The sequence below is a fragment of the Penicillium oxalicum genome, chromosome VI (assembly GCF_001723175.1).
Source record: "Penicillium oxalicum strain HP7-1 chromosome VI, whole genome shotgun sequence".
NCBI lineage: Eukaryota > Fungi > Ascomycota > Eurotiomycetes > Eurotiales > Aspergillaceae > Penicillium > Penicillium oxalicum.
In genome coordinates, this window is record NC_064655.1 from 1,900,567 (window position 1) to 1,924,620 (window position 24,054).

General features: G+C 52.1%; 9 protein-coding genes across 9 annotated transcripts; 4 read left to right on the forward strand and 5 right to left on the reverse strand.

The window, feature by feature from the left end:
• Positions 1-934: 934 nt before the first annotated feature.
• POX_f07951 (uncharacterized protein) lies at positions 935-1,459 on the reverse strand (the record flags this gene model as incomplete). The annotated part of the gene is made up of 1 exon (XM_050116737.1): positions 935-1,459. One exon carries the CDS (start codon positions 1,457-1,459, stop codon positions 935-937), a length of 525 nt encoding a protein of 174 aa, XP_049966876.1.
• Positions 1,460-2,242: 783 nt separating this feature from the next.
• On the reverse strand, positions 2,243-3,317 carry POX_f07952 (Mevalonyl-coenzyme A hydratase sidH; the record flags this gene model as incomplete). The annotated part of the gene is made up of 2 exons (XM_050116738.1): positions 2,243-2,880; positions 3,086-3,317. 2 exons carry the CDS (start codon positions 3,315-3,317, stop codon positions 2,243-2,245), a joined length of 870 nt encoding a protein of 289 aa, XP_049966877.1.
• A 1,254-nt stretch (positions 3,318-4,571) lies between these two features.
• On the reverse strand, positions 4,572-6,281 carry POX_f07953 (Transcriptional adapter 2; the record flags this gene model as incomplete). The annotated part of the gene is made up of 3 exons (XM_050116739.1): positions 4,572-4,640; positions 4,717-6,108; positions 6,189-6,281. The coding sequence occupies 3 exons, from the start codon at positions 6,279-6,281 to the stop codon at positions 4,572-4,574; spliced, it is 1,554 nt and encodes a 517-aa protein (XP_049966878.1).
• A 1,203-nt stretch (positions 6,282-7,484) lies between these two features.
• POX_f07954 (Serine/threonine-protein kinase gad8) lies at positions 7,485-9,939 on the forward strand (the record flags this gene model as incomplete). The annotated part of the gene is made up of 6 exons (XM_050116740.1): positions 7,485-7,506; positions 7,688-7,846; positions 7,947-8,721; positions 8,815-9,230; positions 9,312-9,676; positions 9,742-9,939. The coding sequence occupies 6 exons, from the start codon at positions 7,485-7,487 to the stop codon at positions 9,937-9,939; spliced, it is 1,935 nt and encodes a 644-aa protein (XP_049966879.1).
• Positions 9,940-11,107: 1,168 nt separating this feature from the next.
• POX_f07955 (Coatomer subunit beta) lies at positions 11,108-14,223 on the reverse strand (the record flags this gene model as incomplete). The annotated part of the gene is made up of 7 exons (XM_050116741.1): positions 11,108-11,800; positions 11,871-12,392; positions 12,448-13,215; positions 13,277-13,774; positions 13,829-13,860; positions 13,929-14,130; positions 14,206-14,223. The coding sequence occupies 7 exons, from the start codon at positions 14,221-14,223 to the stop codon at positions 11,108-11,110; spliced, it is 2,733 nt and encodes a 910-aa protein (XP_049966880.1).
• A 668-nt stretch (positions 14,224-14,891) lies between these two features.
• POX_f07956 (NADH-ubiquinone oxidoreductase 29.9 kDa subunit) lies at positions 14,892-15,740 on the reverse strand (the record flags this gene model as incomplete). Its single annotated transcript, XM_050116742.1, has 3 exons — positions 14,892-14,955; positions 15,020-15,124; positions 15,190-15,740. The coding sequence occupies 3 exons, from the start codon at positions 15,738-15,740 to the stop codon at positions 14,892-14,894; spliced, it is 720 nt and encodes a 239-aa protein (XP_049966881.1).
• Positions 15,741-16,216: 476 nt separating this feature from the next.
• POX_f07957 (uncharacterized protein) lies at positions 16,217-18,612 on the forward strand (the record flags this gene model as incomplete). Its single annotated transcript, XM_050116743.1, has 4 exons — positions 16,217-16,440; positions 16,510-16,591; positions 16,648-18,192; positions 18,253-18,612. 4 exons carry the CDS (start codon positions 16,217-16,219, stop codon positions 18,610-18,612), a joined length of 2,211 nt encoding a protein of 736 aa, XP_049966882.1.
• A 748-nt stretch (positions 18,613-19,360) lies between these two features.
• POX_f07958 (uncharacterized protein) lies at positions 19,361-20,075 on the forward strand (the record flags this gene model as incomplete). Its single annotated transcript, XM_050116744.1, has 4 exons — positions 19,361-19,422; positions 19,702-19,755; positions 19,820-19,967; positions 20,067-20,075. The coding sequence occupies 4 exons, from the start codon at positions 19,361-19,363 to the stop codon at positions 20,073-20,075; spliced, it is 273 nt and encodes a 90-aa protein (XP_049966883.1).
• Positions 20,076-21,590: 1,515 nt separating this feature from the next.
• POX_f07959 (putative amino-acid permease) lies at positions 21,591-23,469 on the forward strand (the record flags this gene model as incomplete). Its single annotated transcript, XM_050116745.1, has 3 exons — positions 21,591-21,834; positions 21,933-22,044; positions 22,137-23,469. 3 exons carry the CDS (start codon positions 21,591-21,593, stop codon positions 23,467-23,469), a joined length of 1,689 nt encoding a protein of 562 aa, XP_049966884.1.
• Between the last annotated feature and the right edge of the window lie 585 nt (positions 23,470-24,054).

A 24,054-nucleotide genomic window follows, 5' to 3' on the forward strand; every position in this document is an offset into this window, starting at 1 on the left:
ATATTCCATTCAGATTTCAAGTGGCTATGTCTTCGACCGAAGTTCAAACTCACTTCTTACCTTTGTCGCCGTCGCTGAGATGTAGTGGGAGTGTAGAGGCTGAGTTACGACGGGTATCACCGTCCTCTTAATATATGGAAAACGCTCGGGCATTTCATGAATTTGTAAATTGATAGATCTATGGCTATTGCCTTCATTCAGAAGTGAAGAAGCTGACAATTGACTGTCTTCTTATTTTCTTTTGTTTTTCTTTGACAAATCTTGATTTCAGAATACTTTTCAGGCGTTTATAAAAAAAACCTGGCTTTATTGAGGATGGAGCCGGGTTTCCAAGTAGAAATATGATGTTCTTATCAGATCCTGTATGGGGTGAAGACATTTGAATGAGAGTGAGAGATGGTAGTTAAAAGGGTCATTGACTGACTTGGAACCCTGCGAGAGGGGAAAAAAGACTATATGACAGGTTGCGCGAGCGCATATCTAGTCGTGATCATGGGGGATATTCACAAAGCAATTACCTCTGGCTAGGACCGTGTTCAAAAGGTGCTCGAATTCGGTCTAGCTGCTACTGTTCTGGATCGTTGTGTTTTGCGTGTTGAATAAGCCAAAAATAATAGAGAACATAAGTGATATCTACTGGAGTAAGCAAAGAAAAGTCTTAGAAGCTCGAACCCAGATTGACCTGGAGTTTCTTTTCTCTCTCTTTTTTTAAAAAAAGAAAAAAAAAAAGAACAGTTCACGAATAAGAGCGAAATGATAGCCAACGAGTCGCACATCTACTGAGGAAACAACATCTCTCTATATAATGCATTTTTGATCTTTCTGATCCAGAAAAGAGAACTAGAACTGATGCCCAAGACCTGATCTTCAGACCTAATATCTAGCTTGGTTCAAGAGTAAAGCAGCTCAACCCACCCAATGACAACGGCGCTTCTCATGCACGTGGGACAGGTTTCAAATCAGCCGCGAACCCGCTGTAGAAATCCCACTTCTCCAACTTCACTCCCTCCTTGCGCAGGATCCCATAGGCAGTGGTGACATGGAAATACACATTGGGCAACAATGCCATGTGCACATAGTCCGCAGTACTCATATCAGCCTCCATCTTGCCCAGGAATGAGGATTTCACCACATCCGCCTGCTGGTTGACCGCTTCGGGATCCGCCTGTGCGGCGGCGGTCACGACCTGGTTGATGAACTCGTAGCTTTGCGCAAAGCTGGTCGGCTTTTCATATGTGATGGGGTCCCGGTTGGTCACTCGGGCGACGATGTGCTCCAGGTATTGCACGGACAGTCGGATCTGATCGCGCAGAGTGTACATGTCCTCAATCAGGCGGGCGTCGAGGAAAGAGGCGGCGTTGGGGTGTTCCTCGGCCTTGTGGAGAATGTTGGCGAGAGTCTGCAGGAGATTGTGTGCGACCTTGACACTGCCGACATGGAAGGTGTAGGGAGGGGCCATTGTTGCGGAAAACAAGGAGGATGTTTTTGATGTGCGAGGCTAGTGCCTGGAAGGGAAAGGGTGATCTGAACTGAACTGAATGCCGACAAGCGTGATGTGAGTTGAAAACGGGGTGAGTGTTCTATCCTTGCACTGTTAAATACTTTTCCTTTCGTGGGGGAGTCTCGTCCTCGGTGCTTCACATATCCGATCCATTCTGGATGAGAGGGGCAGATTTGTCATGAAAGGGGAAATCAAGCTGATGGCGGACTCCTCTTTCAGGTCTCTGGTGGCTAGGGTGACTCATTTGTGGAGCAGGTCGTCGTGGGTTGGGGGCTGGAAAGGAAGCTTGTGTTTGTCCAAATGGAGAGGAATTTAGTGCTGACGGCTGATCGAATCCACAGCCATTGCAGAAGTAGCCTCTTGGGGACGGAGGTCAACTCGTTGTGACCTGATCTCTCGGGCTTTGAGCAGAGTCCGAATACCGGTTGAGATGTCTGTGGGCGACCAAGATTCCCGGGCCTCGACGTGGAGAGAGAATGAATGTTGCTCTCAATATACATAGGCCGGTAAACTCGATTCACGTCCCACGACGATACCTCCTGGGGATCACGATGAGATTCTCGGTGAGATGGCTACCGACCTATGAAACCGAGTGACTACTATGAAAGAGAGCATTGCAAAGGTCAAAAAGTTATTGCTCACGCCTGCCATGCTGAAAACTCTTTTCGATGATCCGATAAAGCTCCCATTAGAGCTATTATGCTCCTCAGGGGGGATCCTCGTCGCTGAGTTGAGTCGACTCTACAGCTTACTATCCTTCCACTGAGGCGCTCTCTTCTCCACGAAAGCCTGTAGTCCCTCTTTGATATTCTCCCCTTCATACAATCGACGCACCCACGTCTCATTCAGCATCCCCGTGGCCTCCTCAGCGCCAATACCTTCCCAGCCCAACTTGACACCCTCGCGCGTCACAAGAACTGCATCGGGGCTATTCGCGGCAATCTCGCTGGCCACCTGCACCGCCCGACCGACCACCTTCTTGGAGACCGCATCGTCGTCCGCTTTGCCGCCACTCGGGATGCAATCATCCACAGGGACCACTTCATTGATCATCCCCCATCGCTCCGCCTGCTCCGCCGTATACGCTCGGCCCGTCAAGGCCATCTCCATGGCGCGTGGTTTGCCCACGGTGCGAACCAGCCGGGGCAGAGCGCCTGCGAGCGCCACGACGCCGCGCTTCACCTCGGGGAGACCCAAGCGGGCGGCCGAAGAGGCGATGACCAGATCCGCGTTGATGATCATCTCGGTGCCGCCGCCAAAGCACAGACCGTTGACAGCACAGAGGATCGGCTTGCGGCCTTTGCGTCGGGATAAGCCTCCAAAGCCGGAGACAGGCATAGGTGACTTGGACGAGGATGCCTGGGCGCTATTGTTCCATTCTATCAAAGCGAGGTACGTTAGTAAAGCTTTACCAATAAAAGATAATGAGGCCGGCAGAATGGAGAAGGAGAAAAAATTAAACACCAAAGAAAAAAGAAAGAAAAAACAATGGCCTGGCCAAGAGTTTCCATCTGACCCTTGGGGGAATTATCCAACGAAACCGCAGTCTGGTCAATCATTCGATGGACTGGAGCAAGTGTGTACCTTTTAAATCCGCACCTGCGCAGAACGCTCGACCCGTCCCAGTCAAAATACCGACACGCAGACTCGGCTCCTCATCCATCCATTCCCAAACCTCATGTAATTCTGCGTGACCCTGAGAATTGATGCAGTTGAGATCACGAGGCCGATTGAGAGTCACCAAGAGGACATGCGGAGCTGGGAACGACAGCACTGCATACTGGGTGTGCGGGGGCGGGCGCGCAAAGGTAGGCATGGCGCTGGTCAATGAAAACAATCGTAAATCCGACTCGAGAACTCTTTGATCTTGTGTCAAAATCGACCTCTATGAGCAAGACAAGTCTTGATTGCAAGGAGAGATAATTTCCAGAGGGAAGTTCAAAACAAAAACAAAAAAGAAATCCGTCAGGTAGAACGCTCCATCCCGAGGGGAAGGGGGGGGTCGATGTGGAGAAAAGTTGGAGACTGGACGGGGATGCCGAGGCCCGATCGAGGGCGAAAACTAAACGACATTAAAGTACTAAATAAACTGTCACCATCTGGAGAAGGCTTCCCAGCCTGGCCTGAAAAGAAGAAGAACACCCTATTTTTTAGGATTTGGATATCACCCACTAGTGCCCCGAGCGTTCTCTCTGTTTTGTATTGTTTTGCAGTTTTTTTATTTTTGTTTTTTGTTCACAAAAATAGGATATTTCCCACATTTGCATGGTTCAGATATCTCTCATCAATGAAAATACCCAGCAAGACTGAATTAGGCCAAGAGCATTTATCCGCTAGAGGTCTAGAGTTCTACTAATGGAGCTCTGCTCCTGTTGGGTTCTGGGCCTCGGCTGGCGAGCCTGAATGCGACGAGTTCCCCAGATCTATAAACATAGGCTGTAAGTTTTGCTAAATTGCTTGGAGCCTCACACCGTCGAGGCTGAGCCATAAGAATGGTTTGGTCATTGATTTACTGTGCCTCGAGAATGTTCAGAGTTTCTTAATCTTCATGTAGATTTACTCGTCACGGAGAGCCCTCTTCCTTCAGTCTCTGTTTGGCTTCTTTGGTACACCGCACCGGCATGACAGTATTCTAGTGAGGCTTGTTTTTTTCCCCTCGGATTACGCTAACTAGGCACCGGGCAAGGCACTATCGGGAGCCTTGTTTCGAAGCCTGGATGCAAGTCCAGTAGGCTTCAGACAATGGTTGCTTTTTTCCAATTCTTAAAGTAAGCGGACACGGATCAGCCTAGCGTGTCCGGTCTGGAAGCAGTCATTATCATCAAAGCCAGACCAATGAGTTCGTGGTGTATCATCGACATGGTGCATCGGTATTCAAACAAATGAATCAACCCCAAACAACCGGCCATCCATTCCCACCCGGTGCCCGCAGTGGAGATAGATGCCCAAGAAGAATATGGCAGCCCCCAGCCATTATTGAGCCATAGTCAGGACTGGATCGCCCAATTGGCAGGCATCGATGAGAAAAGGTAGGTATACATTAATCATGGAGGGTACGTGCAGTGGCCCGCTAGGCCTTGTTAATCCAGCCGCTGTGTACCATAAAGTCAAAGATCCGACTTGTTTTGGTACCCTCGATCTGGAATCCAAGATCAAATTAGCACTCCGGTTGACACGGACATTCCAATCAGAGGTGAGCGGGGAATTCCACTAACCTTGCAAATGGCCCGCGCATCTTTCTTCTTCAGGCTGCCTCCCTGCTTCATCGCCTCCTTCAGCAGGGTTTCTTTGATGACCAGATATGGCTTGGGCATGAGATGAAGCACACTGCACACTTTCACTTCTTCCGGAGAGAGAAGATGCAGATCAGCCGCACGGTCACTGTCAAGCTTCCAGGCTGGCACCCCACTTAATGGCTGCACAACATATTTTGACTTCACTGGTGCTGCTGGAGCTGCATCACCGTTGGTTGCAAACATCAAATCAAAGTCATTCATGGGCATGTTGGCTGGGTCGGGGGGCTTATGCGGATTGGCAGCCTTTTGAAGTCGCAGCGGTAATTCTGGTGTAGTAAGCTGGATGGCCGCGGACGGGGGCTCGGCCACTTGGGTTTGCTTCGGACGGGGAGTGGCGAAGCGATCAAAGGAGCCCTGCGGCACCATCCGTTGTGCACGCTGCTGTTTTTCCTGTTCGTACTTCTCTCCAGCTTTGAGGTCTCCAATCCCCATCTGCCGCCACTCTTGTAATTGTGCAATAGCCAAGCGCAAGTTGTGTTCATACTCCAGCCCTTTGTTCAGGTCATCAAAGTCCTTGTGGTTCATCATGCGAGCTAAAGGCTTGGCCTTGTGCAGCAACTCCCGCTCTTCTTTGGTGCGCTTCTTCTCCAGGGCAATGTTCTTGCGGTAATCCAAAAGGTTGTGCTCAAAGAGGATCTTCTTGCGCTCTGTGCGCGCGGTCAATCGGGAGTTGTAGATGTCCACGACAGTCATCTTGAGCTCTGTCTCCGCATCCATCTCCCCATTGGGACCAATACCCGCCCCGGGCTCAAAAGTCATGTGTTGGACTGCCTCTTCCGCATCATTCAGGAACTCAGTCTCAAACTCCAAACGGCCCGGCATGTACCCTTGCACCTCATGACAGGCAGGTACACTGGCCGTGGGTTTCTGCTTGGGTGTTGTCGGTGGAGCAGCTTTGGCTGCCTCCTTGCGCTCTTCAATGCGACGCTTCTTGCGCGCCTGGAATTCTTCCTTGGAGATTGCTTCTTGGAGGCTCTTATCTTCGGGATCGGCTCGATCAGGTAGGGGGAAATGTTTGCTGTTGATGTAGGTGTCGATGTAGTGGTCGCGAACTTCATCCTTGGTGCGATACCCACCAATATGGTCTGCAATGTCGGCCCATGAGCCAAGACCATAGATCTCTGCACCCTCCAACAGCAGTAGCTCCTCATCAGCACCCCAGTCCGGCTGGAAGATGGGAACGGAGTTCTGTTCGATCACTTGAAATGGGTGGGTCGCGGGATCGTGATTCTTGGAGCTCTCCCCGGCAGCGAAGCAGGGGACGCAGAGGTCGTATTCATGACAGTTGGGATGTGCGCATGAGATTCGCACCTGGTAGAGGGCAATGGGGATGCAATGTTAATCAGATGTGACACGGCAACGCGCGACAGGGACAGTACAGGGTGCCTTACAGTCGATGTGACATCCACCGAGCACACGTCGCAGTGGAACTTGGTGCCCGCTTCGGTGCCGCGCGAGGCGGTCTTTTTCCGTATTACGCCCATCGAATTCTGACCCTGGTCATCCTCTGTGGAATCCAATGCTGTGGCGAAAATCACAAGTTGACCCTCCAGAGATCTGAGAGGGCAGCTACCGGGAAAAGATCGGGGGGGCCAGGTGGATTCAGAGGGGGCGGCGCTTTCCGAGAGGGAGGGTGCGATCCTGGGGTAAAGAAGCTCCGCGGACCGGATTCTACAGCTGAGCCTCCGAGGTGCTGATTGGACCAAACACAAAAGCCAGTCAGATGGCACAAACCCGAAAGAAGATGGAGCGTGGATCGGAGAGAATTGTGTTGAGTCTGTCCAGAGCTCTGCGTGGTGATTCAAATGACTTGACTCGGTCTGGTACGCGTGAGATGCCTCTGTGAGAGTCCCTTGGACGCATCAGGTGGAGAGTGGCGCCAGATATGCACCGCCTCATCCAAATGTGGCTGGTGACTCGGTGTGTCACCGCTCAAGGCGCGCTGCCGGGCGGGCTGCGGTGCGGATGTACCAATGTACCGATGATGGAGCCTGGAGTATCAGGTACCTCTGTGGCTTCGATGGGATGATAGGGGTGCTTAGTCACCATGACCGATGACCCGACCGAGGGGACCGATGCTGCGGTGCTGCGGGCCAAAGGCATCGATGGCTGGTTCCTTACTGGGAAGTGGGAACAAACAACTTTCCCCTCTGTTTGCCCCGCCTGGCAGAAACATGTATTGTCACCTGTATCAGAATACCCCCCCAGGTCTCCCAGTCAATCTTGTCTGAGCCACAGGGCAACCACTCCGCCACGGTATGACTGTGTAATTCTCCGTGACAGTACAAGCTGCCCATCCCCTCCCGAGTGGTCCTGGCTTCTCTCACTTCAATCACCCTGAGATCAAACAACCCCTCCTTTTTGTTTTGTTCCCAAATCACTACTCTCTTTCACTCTCCTTGATCCCCAAATATCATTCTCGACATTCTTATCAACTGGGTCTCTTGCCCATTTCCAACCCTGCATCTGTGTGTGAACCAGGTATGTTGCGGCGGTGCTTCATCGCGGGACTCCGGCCCTCCCCCATGGCGCGGATCCTCTGTCGTCTCGGCTCCATTTTTCGGGGCTTTTGAATGTTGACTAGTCTGCGCGGTGCAGGCTTTCTCAGCTCAAAACACACTGCGATCAGCCTCGTGCAATTTTGAACTTCGATACTCCGGCGGTTCCTGGGCATTGAAATCGCAATCATGTCCTGGAAACTCACCAAAAGTATGTTGAGTTGGTCTCCCTCTTCTCTTTCTCTCTTATCGTCCCCTGTCCCGAATCCCCTCTCACCTCCTGAAGATGAGGAAAGCGGCCCCTCTTACAACCAAGAACGTGAACCATGAAAACATTAGAAAAAAAAAAACTTTGAATGTAGCTTGCTAATGCTGCTTTTCTATTCCTGCAGAGCTGAAGGAGACGCACCTGTCGCCTCTGACCAGCACATTCGGTCGCTCATCGTCCACCTCTACCATCAAGGGTGAATCGAATAGCCACGGGGGTGACGAGACTCCGGTTTCGTCTCAGCCTCCCAGCACCACTCCAACCGCGTCTTCAAATGGCATCGGTATGATATCTGTTTAGCTAGGCTGGAGTATTGGTTTTTTTTTGTCGCATTACATGGCTGATGATCTGGTTTCCCCCTGTGGGAAATGTTGATTGTATAGCTGCATCAGAATCGCTCGTGTCACCCCCAGTGGCTCCTGTCAAGCCCGGCATCCTGATCGTCACCCTTCACGAAGGCCAAGGCTTTTCCTTGTCTCCCCACTACCAGCAAATCTTCAACTCTCACTTCCAAAACAATTCTTATGCCCCATCATCTCTGCGACCCAGCACCTCCTCTTCGTCACACTCGTCCCATGGGCAGGCGGGCTCTTTTGTGCAGTCGAATCGCCCGCAATCCACCAGCGGGGGTCTCAATGCTCCAACCATTCACGGCCGTTATTCCACCAAGTATCTTCCTTATGCTCTCCTCGATTTCGAAAAGAACCAGGTCTTCGTAGATGCGGTTTCGGGTACACCAGAGGCCCCCCTTTGGGCAGGCGACAGCACCGCATTCAAGTTCGATGTGTCCCGCAAGACTGAACTGAATGTTCAGTTGTATCTGCGGAATCCTGCTGCTCGGCCTGGCGCTGGCCGAAGCGAGGATATCTTTTTGGGTGCCACCAAAGTGCACCCGCGCTTCGAGGAAGCCGGCCAATCCTACGTGGATGACCCAAAGCTGAGCAAGAAAGACAACCAAAAGGCGGCCGCCGCACACGCTGCACAGGAGCGCACCATGGGTCAACTGGGTGCCGAATGGCTGGATCTCCAGTTTGGAACTGGCTCCATCAAGATCGGCGTCTCCTTTGTTGAGAATCGACAACGCAGTCTGAAGATGGAGGACTTTGACTTGTTGAAGGTTGTCGGAAAGGGCAGTTTCGGCAAGGTCATGCAGGTCATGTAAGCGCATCTCAACCCCGTCTTTGGTCTGTTGCGGGACAATGGGGAGATGGCTGCGTCCAGTTACTAATCACTGTATCTTCTCTACTACAGGAAGAAAGACACCGGCCGAATCTACGCTCTCAAGACCATTCGCAAAGCTCACATCATCTCCCGCTCCGAAGTCACGCACACTCTGGCCGAACGTTCCGTGCTGGCACAGATCAACAATCCCTTCATTGTGCCTCTCAAGTTCTCATTCCAGTCGCCAGAGAAGTTGTACTTGGTTCTTGCCTTTGTCAATGGTGGAGAACTCTTCCACCACTTGCAGCGTGAGCAGCGGTTCGACATCAACCGTGCTCGATTCTACACTGCCGAACTACTGTGCGCTCTCGAATGTCTGCACGGATTCAAGGTCATCTACCGTGATTTGAAGCCTGAGAACATCCTTCTCGATTACACTGGGCACATTGCGCTCTGCGATTTCGGTCTCTGCAAGTTGGATATGAAGGATGAAGATCGCACCAACAGTACGTCGCTTGTCTCCGGCACCGAATGAGGTCGTCTTTGAGATGAATCGAAAGATTATACTGACTCGTTCTCAATGATAGCATTCTGCGGTACCCCCGAGTATCTTGCGCCAGAGCTTCTTCTTGGAAATGGATACACAAAGACCGTTGATTGGTGGACTCTTGGCGTCCTGCTCTACGAGATGTTGACGGGTCTGCCGCCGTTCTACGATGAGAACACCAACGAAATGTATCGCAAGATCTTACAAGAGCCATTGACCTTCCCAAGCAGTGACATTGTTCCCCCTGCGGCACGGGATCTTCTCACACGCCTGCTCGACCGTGATCCTGAGCGCCGCCTTGGTGCCAACGGTGCTGCAGAGATCAAGTCACACCACTTCTTTGCGAACATCGACTGGCGCAAGCTGTTGCAGCGCAAGTATGAGCCCAGCTTCCGTCCCAACGTGGTATGTACACATTCTTATGGTTCTCACACCGTCTTGATCAAATGATGCTGACTCTTCTTGCCTAGGTCGATGCTCGTGACACCGACAACTTCGACAAAGAATTCACTGGGGAGATGCCTCAGGACTCCTACGTCGACGGCCCTGCCCTTTCTCAAACCATGCAGCAACAATTCGCCGGTTGGTCGTACAACCGACCGGTAGCTGGTCTGGGCGATGCAGGCGGCAGTGTCAAGGATCCTTCCTTTGGCAGTATCCCGGAGTAAAAGCTGAATGCGATTCGAGCTCCGGAATTTCGAAGATCAACTGGCCAACGTCTTAAGGCTGCAATTCACGGAAGGACAAAATTTCCAGAACTGAGTTCTGCTTTTTTTTTTCTCATTCACACGCCTTGCTCAATACCCTTGTCTCGAGGCTTCCTTTCTTTTTTTTTCTCCCTCTCACTTTCTTTGTCACTGATTATTTGTCTCGGAAGATCTGAGGCAAAGGTTTTGAGGAGGCTTTTTACTCATTCATACGTCTTGCGAGGCCGGACATGCAAGAAAGAGCCCTCTGTATCTTTGTCCAGCTTTTTCGGTTTCCATCGTCCGCTCTGGATGCATGTTCATCGGCGCGTTGACAACACTCCCATAGGCAGGTTCCTCGGCTTTGTTTGATTACATTATGGCGGATCGAAGCACTTCCCCCCAAACCCCAGACCAACTTGCTTTCTTTTGCCCACTTTCGCTCCCCCTTGATACCCCGTCCGGGTTTGACAAGGTTTTCATGCGAATTACGTTGATTTTGCAGTCTCGGCAGACGATGCTAGCACAGGCTCCTACGAGTCGCAATCCAAGGAATGTCAAAGTATCCCTGTCCAGTATATTGCCGGACTCGCACGTCAGAGATTGATATCGTAGATTTGTTCCTTCCTATGTGTGGACATAATATGCCACATAGGGTTTTGAGCATAGATGTCACGGATGAGAGCCGTTTGGAGATGATGAGCTCGTTGATTCAAACACACTACCGACCATCATTCGGAACTGCGGGATCGGGGTAGAATCCATTTGGTTGTTGGCCTTTGCCATTCAAGAAGACCCCGACCCAGCAGGGCAGCATAGTCCTTATCGTGTTTAAATACGGTCGATCACGACTTGAGGGACCAGTCCCAATTGTAACTCACTGGATCTGATTTGATCAACCCTTGATACTTGACAAGATAGTGCTCTTTGAAATCAACCTCGAGGCGGTTCACGCATGTGACATTATGTTAGAAGAGATAAAAAAAAGAGACTTGGGAACCACAAAACAAAAGACCGGACATGGGGGAAAGAAAGACGCCGCTTGAAACTGAATGGTCACCACAGTCCCATTGACCGGAATAAAGATAGAAGACAAGATGCTCTAGTTGCCTCTGAATACAAATAAAACCCTAATCCTCTTCGTATCGTTTTACTCATCATCCTCAGCGTCGCTTTCAGTCTCGGCCTCGACGTCGGCTTCTTCCTCTTCTTCTTGTTCCTCCTTCTCAGACACGCCGTTTGTGGTCGTCTCCTTCTCCTCTTCGCCGTTGATGTCGATCAAAGACTCAGAGGAAGGTTGAGCGGGGACGGATCCCTCTTTCTCGAGACGAATATACTCGTCCCACTCGGGGAAGAGATCATCGTCAGTCGAGATGATGTCGGGGGCACCGGGAGGAACTCCGATCAAGCGGGCCACCTTGGTCTTACCAGATCCTTCAAGGGAGGTCTTCCACTGCACCACGAGAGCGGGAGCGCGCGAGGGCTTGTAAGTCTGAGCGAAGAGAACAGCTTCAGCGAGACGGTTGGTCTTCACGAGGAGATCAATGCAGCCATCAATATCACCCAAGGACCAGAGCGTGGAAAAGGCAACGTTGTGGAGGCCAGACTCTGAAGCTTGGGCAGCGAGCGCGCGAAGACCTTCCCGGTCATTTGAGGCTGTGTGCAGCAGCAACAGCGAGCCGACATCCTTGGCTTGAGAGAAACATTCTTGCGCCAGAGCAAGGTTCCAGCTGGCCAAAGCAGCGTCACCAATGGCCTTCCACTTGTGCTCGACATTGGCAGCACGGGCAATCTCCAAAGCAGTTTCCAGGTCATTCAATGAAAGTGCCAAGTCGAATCGGTGCTAGATGGGGAACAGAGTCAGCATGCTTGGGTCCCAGTGTGAAAATATCGTCGATCATCATTCCCCTTACCTCTGGATCGGTTGCAACTTGAAGAGCCTGCTCCTTGTACCCTTGTCCCTCGAGGAACCGGGCAATCTTATTCATTTGGTCTTCAGGAACATCCTGCAGCACCTCCTCGGCCGCTTCACTCTCGCCTCGCAGAATAAGGGTTTCATATTGCAGGACAGCCAAGGAAAGAGCAAATGAGACAACGTTGACGTCCTTGTCGGCGAGGTAGATCCGTCCGTCACGGGGCAGATAACCCAGCACATACATGGGCTGGTCAAAGTGGGAGATTGTGTACGTTTGGTCTCCCACAAGGTAGTTCAGGCGGTTGGCGGAGTTGGTGTAGATGAAGCAGTCACCAACCCACTCACCAGTACGGACGGTCTCGTTGATGGTAGCAACAAGTTCCATGGCAGCCTCCACACCATCTTCGTCAGCCTCGCCATTGTTAATTCCCTCGATGTGAGCCTCACGAGAGTAGCGAAGAACATAGAAATCGTCCTCGCAGGCAAGAGTAACGAGTTCGCCAGATTCGGACCAGTAGACCTGTGCGAGCAAGTCAGTATTGTGATCGTCGGTAGAACTATCAAAATCAACTCACAGATTTCGGGTCAGCCTCGATTCGGCGGACCAGGCTGCCGGTGTCCCAGTCGAAGAGACCAATGCCACCTTGTCCCTTGACACCAAGTAGGACACCATCGCTTAGGCCTTCGGCTTGGAATCCAACGTCAAGACCGCCCGGTTGCTCCTTGAAGTTCTTGAAGATCTTCACACTCGTAGCGGACTCGCGGATAGCGTAGTCGTTACTATTATCCTTGGAACCCCAGGCGAAATCGAGGGCGGAACCGAAAGCTTTGTTACGCCAGGCAAGGGCGGTGTAAATGATGTACTCTCCGTCTCCACAAACCGAAACGAAGCGACCATTGGGGTTGTGAGACAATGTTTGAGGATAAATCTCGCACTGTCCAAGATCCTTGGTGGGAAGCATAATGGGTTCGCCATCCTTCACGCCAGCATCTCCCTTAATGACAGTTGAGACAACCTCGCTATGCCTGGCGTAGATGACCTTGCCCGATCCGTCCATTGACACAGCAGGTTCCTCGCGTCCCATTTTCACAACCACGGCACCGTCATCGAAACCCATTGCGATTCCCTGTCGGCCCGGCTGGTACGAAACACACCATGCTCGTTCCAAACCGTAGCTCAATGACTGCTCAAGGCGGTAGGTGTTGGCGTGCCAGATCTTAATTGTCCCATCTTCAGAACCAGAGATGATGACGGGAAGCTCGGGGTGGTAGCAAGCGAAAGAGACATTGCTCGTGTGACCTTCCAGGGTCGCAATGAGGGCTTTGGTCGTGTAATCCCAGACCTTGAGGTAATTCATTATTAGTATGAGCGCTTGTTGATTGTAGAACTGGAGGATCACCAACCTTGACTGTCTTGTCATCTGAGGTTGTAAGAAGATATGGTTTGTCCGAGCCCGGGTAGTAGTCAACGTGATTCACTCCTTTCGTCTCGTGAGCCTCCAATGTGAAGTTTGCATGGGGAGAGCCAAGATTCCAGATCTTCACAGTCCGGTCCAGACAAGCAGTCGCGAAAGTGTTGGTGTCCTTGGGGTTAATAGCCATGCCCATCACGTAGTGGCTGTGGCCCTCGAAGACTTGAACACATTTCCAACCTTTCTCCCAGTCCCACAATCGGATGGTCATGTCATCACTTGCGGTCAAAACATAGGGCTGGGTGGGGTGAACAGCGATTGACCGGATGTAATCTGGGTGCGCCTCAAAGGATGTGATCTTTTCGGAGGTGTTATAATTGTAGACACGGAGCTGGAAATCATCGGAGCCGCAAACAATCCAATTCTTCCGGGCAATAAAACGACCAGCTCGAACGGGAACGTCGGTGAGTTCGAAAGTTTTGATAATGGACTGATACTCATGAGTCTCACGTCTAGTAGTCACGGCTGGTTAGAGGAGGCTTACCTGTGATTCATAAGACCAGATGTAGACGTGACCTGAATGCGCATGTTTAGCCCCTCTCCCACTGCGAACCCAGATGAATTGATTCTTCTATTGCGCTTACCGCTGTAGAGGGTTGTCAGAATCCAGGGCTCCGTTGGGTGGAAGTCTGCAATAAGAAAAGGTGTCAGAGTGGCGTCCTTCGATGTTGTTTCGAGCTCTGCGCGGGGAACGTCGTGAGCGTACCGATTCCCTTCACCCGCTCGGAGCGGGCAAAGAGCTGCCTCTATATCAAAAATATCTTGGTCAGCAATGTTTCTATCAACCTCCATTCAAGTTTATAGTGACTGGGCTTCTCCTGCCGAAGAAGGGTATGCCAGGGTCTGCCTTTGTTGTCGTACCTTGACGTCGAGTCGCATCTTGTGTGGGGGATTGGGGGGATGTTGTGCGGCGCGGTATGAGGCCTGCGTGAACGGTGGGCGTTTCCACAAGCCGCTCAAACAGCCCAATTGATGAGCGACAGTTGGGTCTCGAGGTCGACGGAGGGTATTTCGAGATTACCGCAAGGTTTCACGTCTTGAATGAAGCTTGGGGTCATTCAGGGACAATGTATGTGTCCACAAGGGACTCCCGCCGCTTCTCACCGCCTTCTGGGCGATTTGATGCTCCGCCGGATGTACGCCGGGTGTGTTTGCTATGGGAGGATAGTGGAGAACTGGAGATACCTGGTACTAGCTGAGGCTCCTGCGGAGTGATTCTATCTGCGTTTACTGTGGCTGATGGTAATGATGAGCTCGATGGAAAGGGTGTCATTGAGAGCAAAAGCTAATGGATGAGAAATGGTGGGTGACGATGGTAGATTCGTGAGCCTATCCACATGAAAAGGCATCAAACGTTGCTCAAACCCCCTAGGCACGAAAGATGCTGCCAATAAAATACAACACAAAAATAAGGAAGTCTCCGATCACAGGACAAAGACTCCCGACGTAGACAAATGTGGACATGAAAAGGAACTGTATTGGAATGACCTGTCCTTCTTTAAATACAGCATCCGTCTCTTATACCCTGACGTTGATTAGAAGAAGTTTTAGTTGCCACGCTCGAAATATGACCATTGGCCTGGAGCAGGCTTCTCTTCCAGCTCCTCCCAACTATAACACAATGTCAGTGAACCGGCACCAAATAGACAGATTCAATAGCCGGGTCGGTACTTACACCTTGGCCTTGTACAGCTCGTCGGTCAACTTGAGTTCGGCCTCGGCAACCTGAATGACCTCCTCAATGAGACCAGCACCGATCTTGTGCTCAATCTGGGAGATTCTGCACCAGTGTCAATGCCTACTTCGCAAAGCAAATTCGGCCATGGGCCGGTGGAGTGTACTTACTGCTCCGCCTCAAGTGCAGGCTCGTTCTCCCAAGTCATCTCGGTTTCGTAGAAGTCCGCATCTGCCTTTGCCGAAGTAGAGCTGGATTCCTCGATGATCTTCTGCCACTCGGCAGTTTCCTGTGGGGTACGCGCAGGACCCTCGGTCATGGGAGAAGCACCCTCACCATTCCACTCCGCTCCACGAGGATCGTCCATTCCATTGGCCTCTTGCGAGCCGACATAGGCGAAGGTGCCATCAGAGCGCTGCAATTGGGCGAATCGCTCAGGCTCAGCACCGACGGTTTTCTTCACACGCTCCAACCATTGCTCAAAGCCGGGGGGCTTCTGAGACTCGACAATCTGGAGACGGTGTCGAGTCAGGGCTTCAACGGACTGGCGATAGGCAGACGATTCGGGGAACCGGGACAGCTTCTGGAGCGTTGTAGTGTAGAGGTAGATCAAAGTCGGGCGCGGGCTCGGGTGGGTGGTGAGACCGGTCAATCCGGTTGGAGCAAAAGGCTCCAGATACCGAGGCTTGACATTGGCCAGAAGCCGGAGTGTAGACCGCATTGTGAGGTTGAATGTAAGGGTGGCTGAGGTTGCCGGCGCAAGCTGGATCGGAGAGGTGATGATGGAAAGGGAAGTCGAGGTCGGCCCGGAGCGGATTAACCTCGCTTCCCTTGTTCGGGACAGGCCTGGACTAGAAGGGGAGGGGGCCACCTTTTCCTCCCTAATCTACACAGACACGCGCAAACGTTCCGATTCACTCGGACCCTTTGTTGTCAACTATTGTGTTATTCACTGGGCTCGGGGAGTGGTCGTATTTCCCGGCTGCCTTTGCTCCTCCAGAAGTTGAGCTGGTTGACCAGTACACAAGTTGACCTTCTTCGCACCCTGTCCGATGTACCATCTGTGACACCACCGCAACTTCTCTCCTTTCGACCAACGTCCTTCGTTTCTTCGTTCTAGGCCTTCTGAAAAGGCACACATACGCCCTTGTTCTCAAAAGTGACACCTGAAGTCTGCAACTTGAGCCCTCCGCCACAATGAAGTTTACATCTTTAGGGGTGTCCCTCATTTCACTCTTGGCTGTGCCGTCGCTAGCTGCGCCTTCAGACTTGGAGACGAAGGCCAGCAACCGATTGGAAAAACGGCGGAGTAACCGTGGAGTCGATGCTGAAGAGCCCTCAATCTTCAATGGACTTGATGTGCCACCATTGCTTCAGTTGACGCCGGAGAACTTCGAAGAGAATACCAAAGACGGGACGTGGTCAGTACAGTCGCCTTAACAAGACTTGATCAATCACGTCTAGTGAGGTAAATCGCTAACATTATCTAGGCTCGTGAAGCATTATTCGCCCTCATGTGCTCACTGCAGAAAGGCTGCGCCCGCTTATCAAACCACTTACGAGTTCTATTATGTGCGCACGCCCCGGCTTCACAATGTGAATATTCCCAGCTAACTAAACAAAATCAGACTTCAAATCCTATCTCACCATCATCCCTCAAATCGCCTGACCCGAAATCATTGAACGGCTTCACGAGTTACTACAACTTTCACTTTGCCTCTATGAACTGTCTGGCCCATGGCGACTTCTGCAACAAGCTTGGTATCAGTGCTTGGCCCACTTTCGCATTCTACGAGGCTGGAGTCCAGAAGGACACACATGTCGGAGCCAAGTCGATTGCTGACTTGAGCAAATTGATTGAGGAGAAGCTTGAGGCCACCAAGCCCGGCTCTCGCCCTCCACAAGGTATAAAACTGCCCGAGGTTGGCGCGTCCAGTGTGGACTCGTCCGCTGAACCGGATTCTCCCGTCGCCAAGGATAAAGACCCCAAGGCTGGCGCTCTTGCTGGTGAAAAACACAACGATCAAGCGGCACAGAAGACCAAGGAAGTGGCCAAACCTGAGGAAAGCAGCAAACCAGACAGTGCTACCACTGTGAAAACAAAGCCGACTGGGCCTGCCCCCAATCCTCAGGGCCTGTCTGTTCCATTGACTGCGGAGAGCTTTCAGAAGCTGGTGACCACTACACGTGACCCATGGTTCATCAAGTTCTACGCTCCTTGGTGTGGTCACTGCCAGGCAATGGCCCCCAGTTGGAGACAGATGGCAAAAGAAATGAAGGACACCTTGAACGTTGGTGAAGTCAACTGTGAAGTCGAGACTCGACTTTGCGCAGACGCTCGCGTTAATGCATTCCCCACGCTGTATTTCTTCCGTGGGGGCCAGCGAGTCGAATACACTGGCTTGCGTGGACTAGGCGATCTTCTCTCTTATGCGAAAAAGGCCGTCGGCCCAGGCTCTGAAATTCAAGATGTTGACGCAGCTACATTCAAGGAGCTTGAGGAGACTGAAGAAGTCCTTTTCTTGTACTTCTACGATGAGGCCACAACCTCTGAAGATTTCCGGGCCATGGATCGCCTGACTCTCAGCCTCGTTGGCCATGCTCGCATCGTCAAAACCAGCAGCGGTGCGCTTGCTGAGCGGTTTAAGATCTCCACTTGGCCCCGTCTCTTGGTGGTCCGCGACGGCCGGCCAAACTACTACAACGCCCTGGCCCCTAAGGACATGCGCGATTTCCGCCAAATTCTGTCTTGGATGCAAAGTGTCTGGCTGCCCATTGTTCCCGAATTGACAGCTGCTAATGCGCGTGAGATTATGGATGGCAAATTTGTCGTTCTCGGGATCCTTAGCCGCCGTCGTAACGATGATTTCAAGCAATCAAGGCGCGAACTGAAGGAAGCAGCCTTTGAATGGATGGATAAGCAAATCCAACTGTTCCGGCTCGAACGCTCGGAGCTCCGGGATGCCAAGCAGCTGCGCATCGAGGAGGCCGACGACCGCAATGATCAGCGTGCTCTGCGGGCGGCGAAAAACATGCGCATCACTATTCGCGAGGATGACAAGAAACCCGTGGCGTTTGCATGGGTGGATGGAGATTTCTGGGAGCGTTGGCTCCGAACTACTTATGGTATTGACGTCGAACATGGCGATCGTGTGATCATCAATGATGAGGATGTGAGTTTGGAAATGCCAGTCTCTGTCATTCGCGAGCAGACCAAAGCTAATATTCAATAGAACCGTCGTTACTGGGACACCGCCTCTAGTGGAGCCCCAATCATGGCCTCTCGTACTTCCATTCTGGAGACCATCCCGCTCGTGATCGCGTCTCCCCCCAAGCTGTCCTCCAAGTCTACCACCGGCACTATCGAGACATTCTTCTTCTTCACTCGCACTTTCATCAGCAGCCATCCCATTCTTTTCTTCCTGCTCCTGGGCATCACTGTGGCTGCTGTGACTGTCATTGGACGGGGACGTTTGCTTCGCCGCGTCGCTCGCGGCGGCATCATTGGCAACAGTGCCGGCAGTGGAGGGTTCTTCCACTTGGATGGCAAGGAGGGATTTCTGAACGGAGGCTCGACCGGAAAGGTCGATTAATGAAACGCATGTACAGACTTGGTGTTCGGACATGATATTATAATTTCTTCACCTGTATTTGTTTTGATTCCAGGCTGCTTTTCTCTTCCCCCCCCCCCTTTTTTTTTCTTTTCCCTCGTTTTATTTTCTCTTTGTGGGTTCATCGTCTCATTTCGCTTCACGTGGTTCTTTGATGAATCTTTTGCATGTCAACATGGAGTGTTGAGGCGCATACCTAAGTTCTCTGCCCTCTTTTCCCCTTATATCCGAATACCACACAACCTTAGAGATTGACTCTGCGAGTGCAAAACTGTAATTTCCTAATTGATGAAGGGCTCATTAGCGAAACTCGTCTGGCGTTTCAAATGCTGCCGTTTTCCCATCCTCGACCATCTAGCTCAAATAACCAATCAGGTGGCTTCCGATTGGCCATGAGACTTGGTGTATCACGTGATACTCTCCGGTTTTCGTCGACTCCGATGTCACCAAGCGCCATTCCGATCTGTTCCACAAGCAATTGTTTCGCCCGTCCACATCGATCACAAAGGTATGTTTCAGCTGATGTTCATGCGCCGAATGTGCTCCAAGACGGCTCAGCGGCAACTGTATAAGATTGAATGTTAATGGTAGCGGTTTCGGTGAACCGGTTTGCCCAGCGGGAGCCCTTCATCTGACCGTCATTGCATTTTGGGGACGAGCACATACATACCAACACCGCTCAGGTGGCACTCCAATTGAGTACTAACATTGTGTCTCTGCGCTCGTATAGATGTTCACTCCCACCCTCCGCCGTGCCGCGGCCAAGGCCACCACCTCTGCCTTCGCGCCCAAGTGAGCTCCTTCCATCTCCCCCGGTCCCTCCGCCGACCTGGATCTTTGAAGACTTTTGAGCGGGATATCCCTCCGCGGCCCACAATAGGGCTTGCCAACGTTATGCTGGCTTTCCCTATTGGAAAGACTCGCCGCACCTCAAAGTTTCCCGCCTGTCTGTTTGAGCGGCAAGCGGCTCACGTCCTGTCCAAAGCGGCAATGGGGTGGTCTCGAAAGACAAGATCGATGTCGGACAACCCCAAAATCTTGAATTGTGCGCTAATATGATCCCTGGTATAGGTACTCCATTCCCCCCAAGGTTGCGGGCTTCACTCTCCCCTCTGCGGTCCAGGCGTGAGTGCTCACCCCCACAGACGTTGTCACGAGCGGCTTTTCCCCATCTAACTGACCGCAACAGTGGTTCTCTCGCCGCCTCTTTCGGCGTCTTCGCCGGTACCGCTGCCCTCTTCATGTTCGGCGAGGTCCCCCGTGTGCGTCGCGATATCCTCCAGCAGATCCCTGGCCTGGACACCTACTACGACCGTCCCATTGCCCCTGAGGACAACGTAAGTCATGACGACTCCTCTCACCTGGCTCACGCCTATGAGCTTGGTGTTTATTCTTGCTGTTTGACTGTGAGAACTGTCGCGCTAATTCGTGCTTAGCCCTTCTAAATCATCCGTGGTCCTACCTTGAGCGTCCTTGCTAGCATTTTCAATCATGGCGATGCCTGAGGGGATGTCGAGGCTTTATGTAGAATAATGTCGAAGGAAGTCTTTTTCTGTTTCATCAAGCACATAGAGGCAGTCTTTTGTCAAATCAAGCTGTGGTATTCTTCTTGTTTCCCCTCCATTGGGCCACACACTTTGCATGCAACATGTACCCCGATTGCGCCCTTCCCCGCAAATGACCCTATGTGTCAGTCAGGTCTGTACGCTCCGTACGCTCTCCCAAAGGGTACAAGAGCCAAGCAGGAATGGGCAACAGGCGACAATCTATTTCGGCGATCATTGGGGTCGGTAGCTGAGTGGCAGCTGGCCTCGGAATGACTCTGGCTGCTCAGACACTTAGCCTACTTGGGCAGGTCTACCCTTCCGCGATATGCAGGAGATAAGCCTTCCCGTTTGGCGTTGACCAGTTGGCCCAATGATAGCCGATCTCCCCGGGTCTTCCAACATACCAAATGACTGCTTATCTTTCGCTTTGGTGTCACGACCCATCGCTGTATTGCACCGATAAGACCGACGCTCCTCCAGCTTTGACCTCTTTCGCACGCTTGTCAAGGTTACACATGCTGGATTTGTGATCGCTTCCGAGGCGGCCCTTGATGTCAAAGAAGCCGCACTATGTAGGGACTGGTTGGTCTGGTCAGGAGGAGCCGTATGCTATTGGATCGGGGAGAGGCTCAAATCCAGGTCTATCTCGGGGGCATGCTGACATTACGATAAAGGGTACTTGGTCTTGTCATCTAATCACACTGGCGACTGGACTGTCGTGTTTGATGCTTCGCTGCCGTGGTTATCAGACGCCGCTGAGTCGAGAGAGGCGGAGAAGCGTATGGGACGAGGGCTAGTACACTCTATCTTCTCTCGAGGCCACCTCCTTTCTCAGAGAGTTCTTTGCCGATTGGCTTCTTGGGTGGCTCATGACATGTTGAAGTTTAGGATTGCCTCCATTATCTCCTCCCTGTTCCCTGTGAACTCTCTTATTCCCCACTTTCCATGTATACATGCCAGTCATCCGAGGGACAACTCCAATTCTATGCGGACTCACCTAGCGGCTCCAGGCCTTTTTAGGTTTACGAAATAGACCTCTTATTCTCGTCATAGGTCCGAAAAAGGACAGTCCACCAGATCGTCCGACAATCGGCAGAGATAAAGCATACTCCATCAAGCGTCGCCCAACTTTGGTCCTTCTTGACAGGTTTCATTTCCCCTCTTCCTTAAAGTCACAGGGCTGTCCAACTATTCAATGTACCAGATATTCTTTTCTCTGACAGCCGGCCATCTGAAGTGATCTCAAGATCGAACGAGACCATTCACTGGCGAAACGATATCAGCCAGTTTACATAGTTGCGGTCCTCTACTGTTGCTACATTCCAAGTCTCCCCACCCTCAAGTCCGGATAGAAGTGGAACTGGTGGTTCTCAATCCAGCGCGATTCAAGCTCGCACACTTCCAGTGCTGAAAATGGCACCCCGCAGCATCTCCAAACATCGCTTGCACACCGATCAGCATCATGCTCCCGTCACATCCGTCCTGGCAGACGGAGATGTCCCGTATGCGGACCATGAGATGGATGAGGATGAGCGGGTGATTGTGGCGCTGGGTTACAAGCAAGAGTTTAAGCGTGAATTCTCTCTGTGGACTACATTTTGTGTCAGCTTCGCCGTGCTCGGCCTGCTCCCGTCCTTTGCGAGTACGCTCTACTATGGTATGTTGTTGTGTCTGGAAGGCATGCATTGCATTGCAACGAACCTACATGCATAGGCCATAAACTTACTTGATGGAAATTTCCACACGAAAAAACAGGTATGGGCTACGCCGGTACCGCGGGTATGGTCTGGGGATGGATCATTGCCATGATTTTCATCCAATGTATTGCAATGTCCATGGCTGAGCTGTGTTCCGCCATGCCAACGAGGTACGTCCTGAGCTCCCGCTTTCCCTCTCAGCTCTCGGACATCTTCATTGATGAGAATCTTTACTGACGGTGATTCCGATTCTGCGTATCAGTGGAGGTCTCTACTACGCTGCGGCAGTCCTCGCACCCCCCGGATACGGTCCTCTTGCCGCTTGGATAACTGGGTGGTCCAACTGGATCGGACAGATCACCGCAGCACCGTCGGTGGACTATGCCTTGTCTGCGATGATCCTGGCGGCCGTGTCCATCACAAATCCGGACTATGTGCCGACCAACTGGCACACCTTCTTGCTGACCACGCTGATGATGATTATGCATGCCGCGATCAGCAGTATGCCTACCAAGCGAGTTGCGCAATTCAACTCGTACGGGTCGACGTTTAACATCATTGCCTTGATCGTCACGCTGATTGTCATCCCCGCCGTCGCCAAGAATGAACCCCGATTCAACTCCTCCAAGGACGTCTGGGGCACCATCTCCAATCAAACCGACTTCCCTGATGGGGTTGCAGTGCTCATGACCTTTGTCGGGGTCATCTGGACCATGTCCGGCTACGACTCCCCCTTCCACCTCAGTGAGGAGTGTTCCAATGCCAACATTGCATCACCGCGCGCCATCGTCTTAACCTCCGGCGTCGGCGGCCTGATGGGCTGGTTCCTCCAGCTGGTGGTCGCCTACACGGTTGTGGACATTGACGCCGTCATCGGCTCGGAACTCGGCCAGCCCTGGGCGTCCTATCTGCTGCAGGTGCTTCCGCAGAGAGCCGCCCTGGGCATTCTCGGATTGACCATTATCTGCGGATTCTCCATGGGTCAGGGCTGTATGGTCGCCGCGTCGCGGGTGACCTACGCCTATGCCCGAGATGACTGCTTCCCGCTGTCTCGGATCTGGAAGAAAGTCAACGTTCACACGCAGACTCCCGTCAATGCGGTGATTCTCAACGCTATCCTGGGGATCCTGATGTGTCTGTTGATTTTGGCCGGAAGTGTAGCTATCGGGGCGTTGTTCTCCATCGGCGCGATTGCGCAGTTTGTGGCTTTTGCCATTCCCATCTTCATCCGGGTCTTCTTTGTGGGCCATCGCTTCCGCAAGGGACCATGGCATCTGGGACCGTTTGGTCCGTATGTGGGTGCCGTGGGTGTCACCTTTGTGGCGCTGATGGTGCCAATCTTGTGTTTGCCTAGTGTGATCAAGGGCAATTTGACACCGGACGTCATGAATTGGACGTGTCTGGTGTACGGGGCACCGATGCTGGCGGTGTGGGTGTGGTGGTGGGTGGACGCGCGGAAGTGGTTCAAAGGTCCCAAGGTCAATGTTGAGCATTCGATTCATCCGTTTGTCAGTGAGGGTATAGAGCCGGAGGATCTGGCTCCAGCGGTCGAGGTGGCGTCTCCTCCGGCCAAGCTTGCCGATGATAAGCTGTAAAGATGTTTGTACGATTGTTGATAGTGTGTATATCGTTCGATTGATCTTGATTCCTCCGTTACTTACTGCAGACTCTTTACTCCGCGTAGTTGCTCGTCCTCCTAGTCCGTGTCTAGGTAACCGTTATTCTGTCTGACTATTTGTCCTAGTCCAATCCTTACCCCACGAGCTCTACCACCTGGCGTGAGTGATGCTCCCCTAGCTGAACTGTCTTTTTTTCATGGAGCGACAAGACGGCCTTCTCTTGTCCGGCGAGATCTGTTACGGCTTGAAGTCCAGCGGAACCCTTGAGGTACATACGGATGTTACCAAGTACCACTATTACATGAGCCGTTACGCTGTGCCTCGTCTACACCGTTCATATTGGGTTTCGGGCCCTATCCAGCGACAAACGAGTGCGAGACTATTGATTGTCCACCGCAGACGGAAGGACAAGATCATCATCATGATGAAACGCTCTAGCACGAGTTGACACGCACACTCACATCAACGAGCCCCCCCCCCCCCCCTTGAAACTCCATTTGTGCCTTCCACTACTCCAGAGCTGTTTCGATTGATGAGTCGTCCTAGCCCTCATCTTGAATC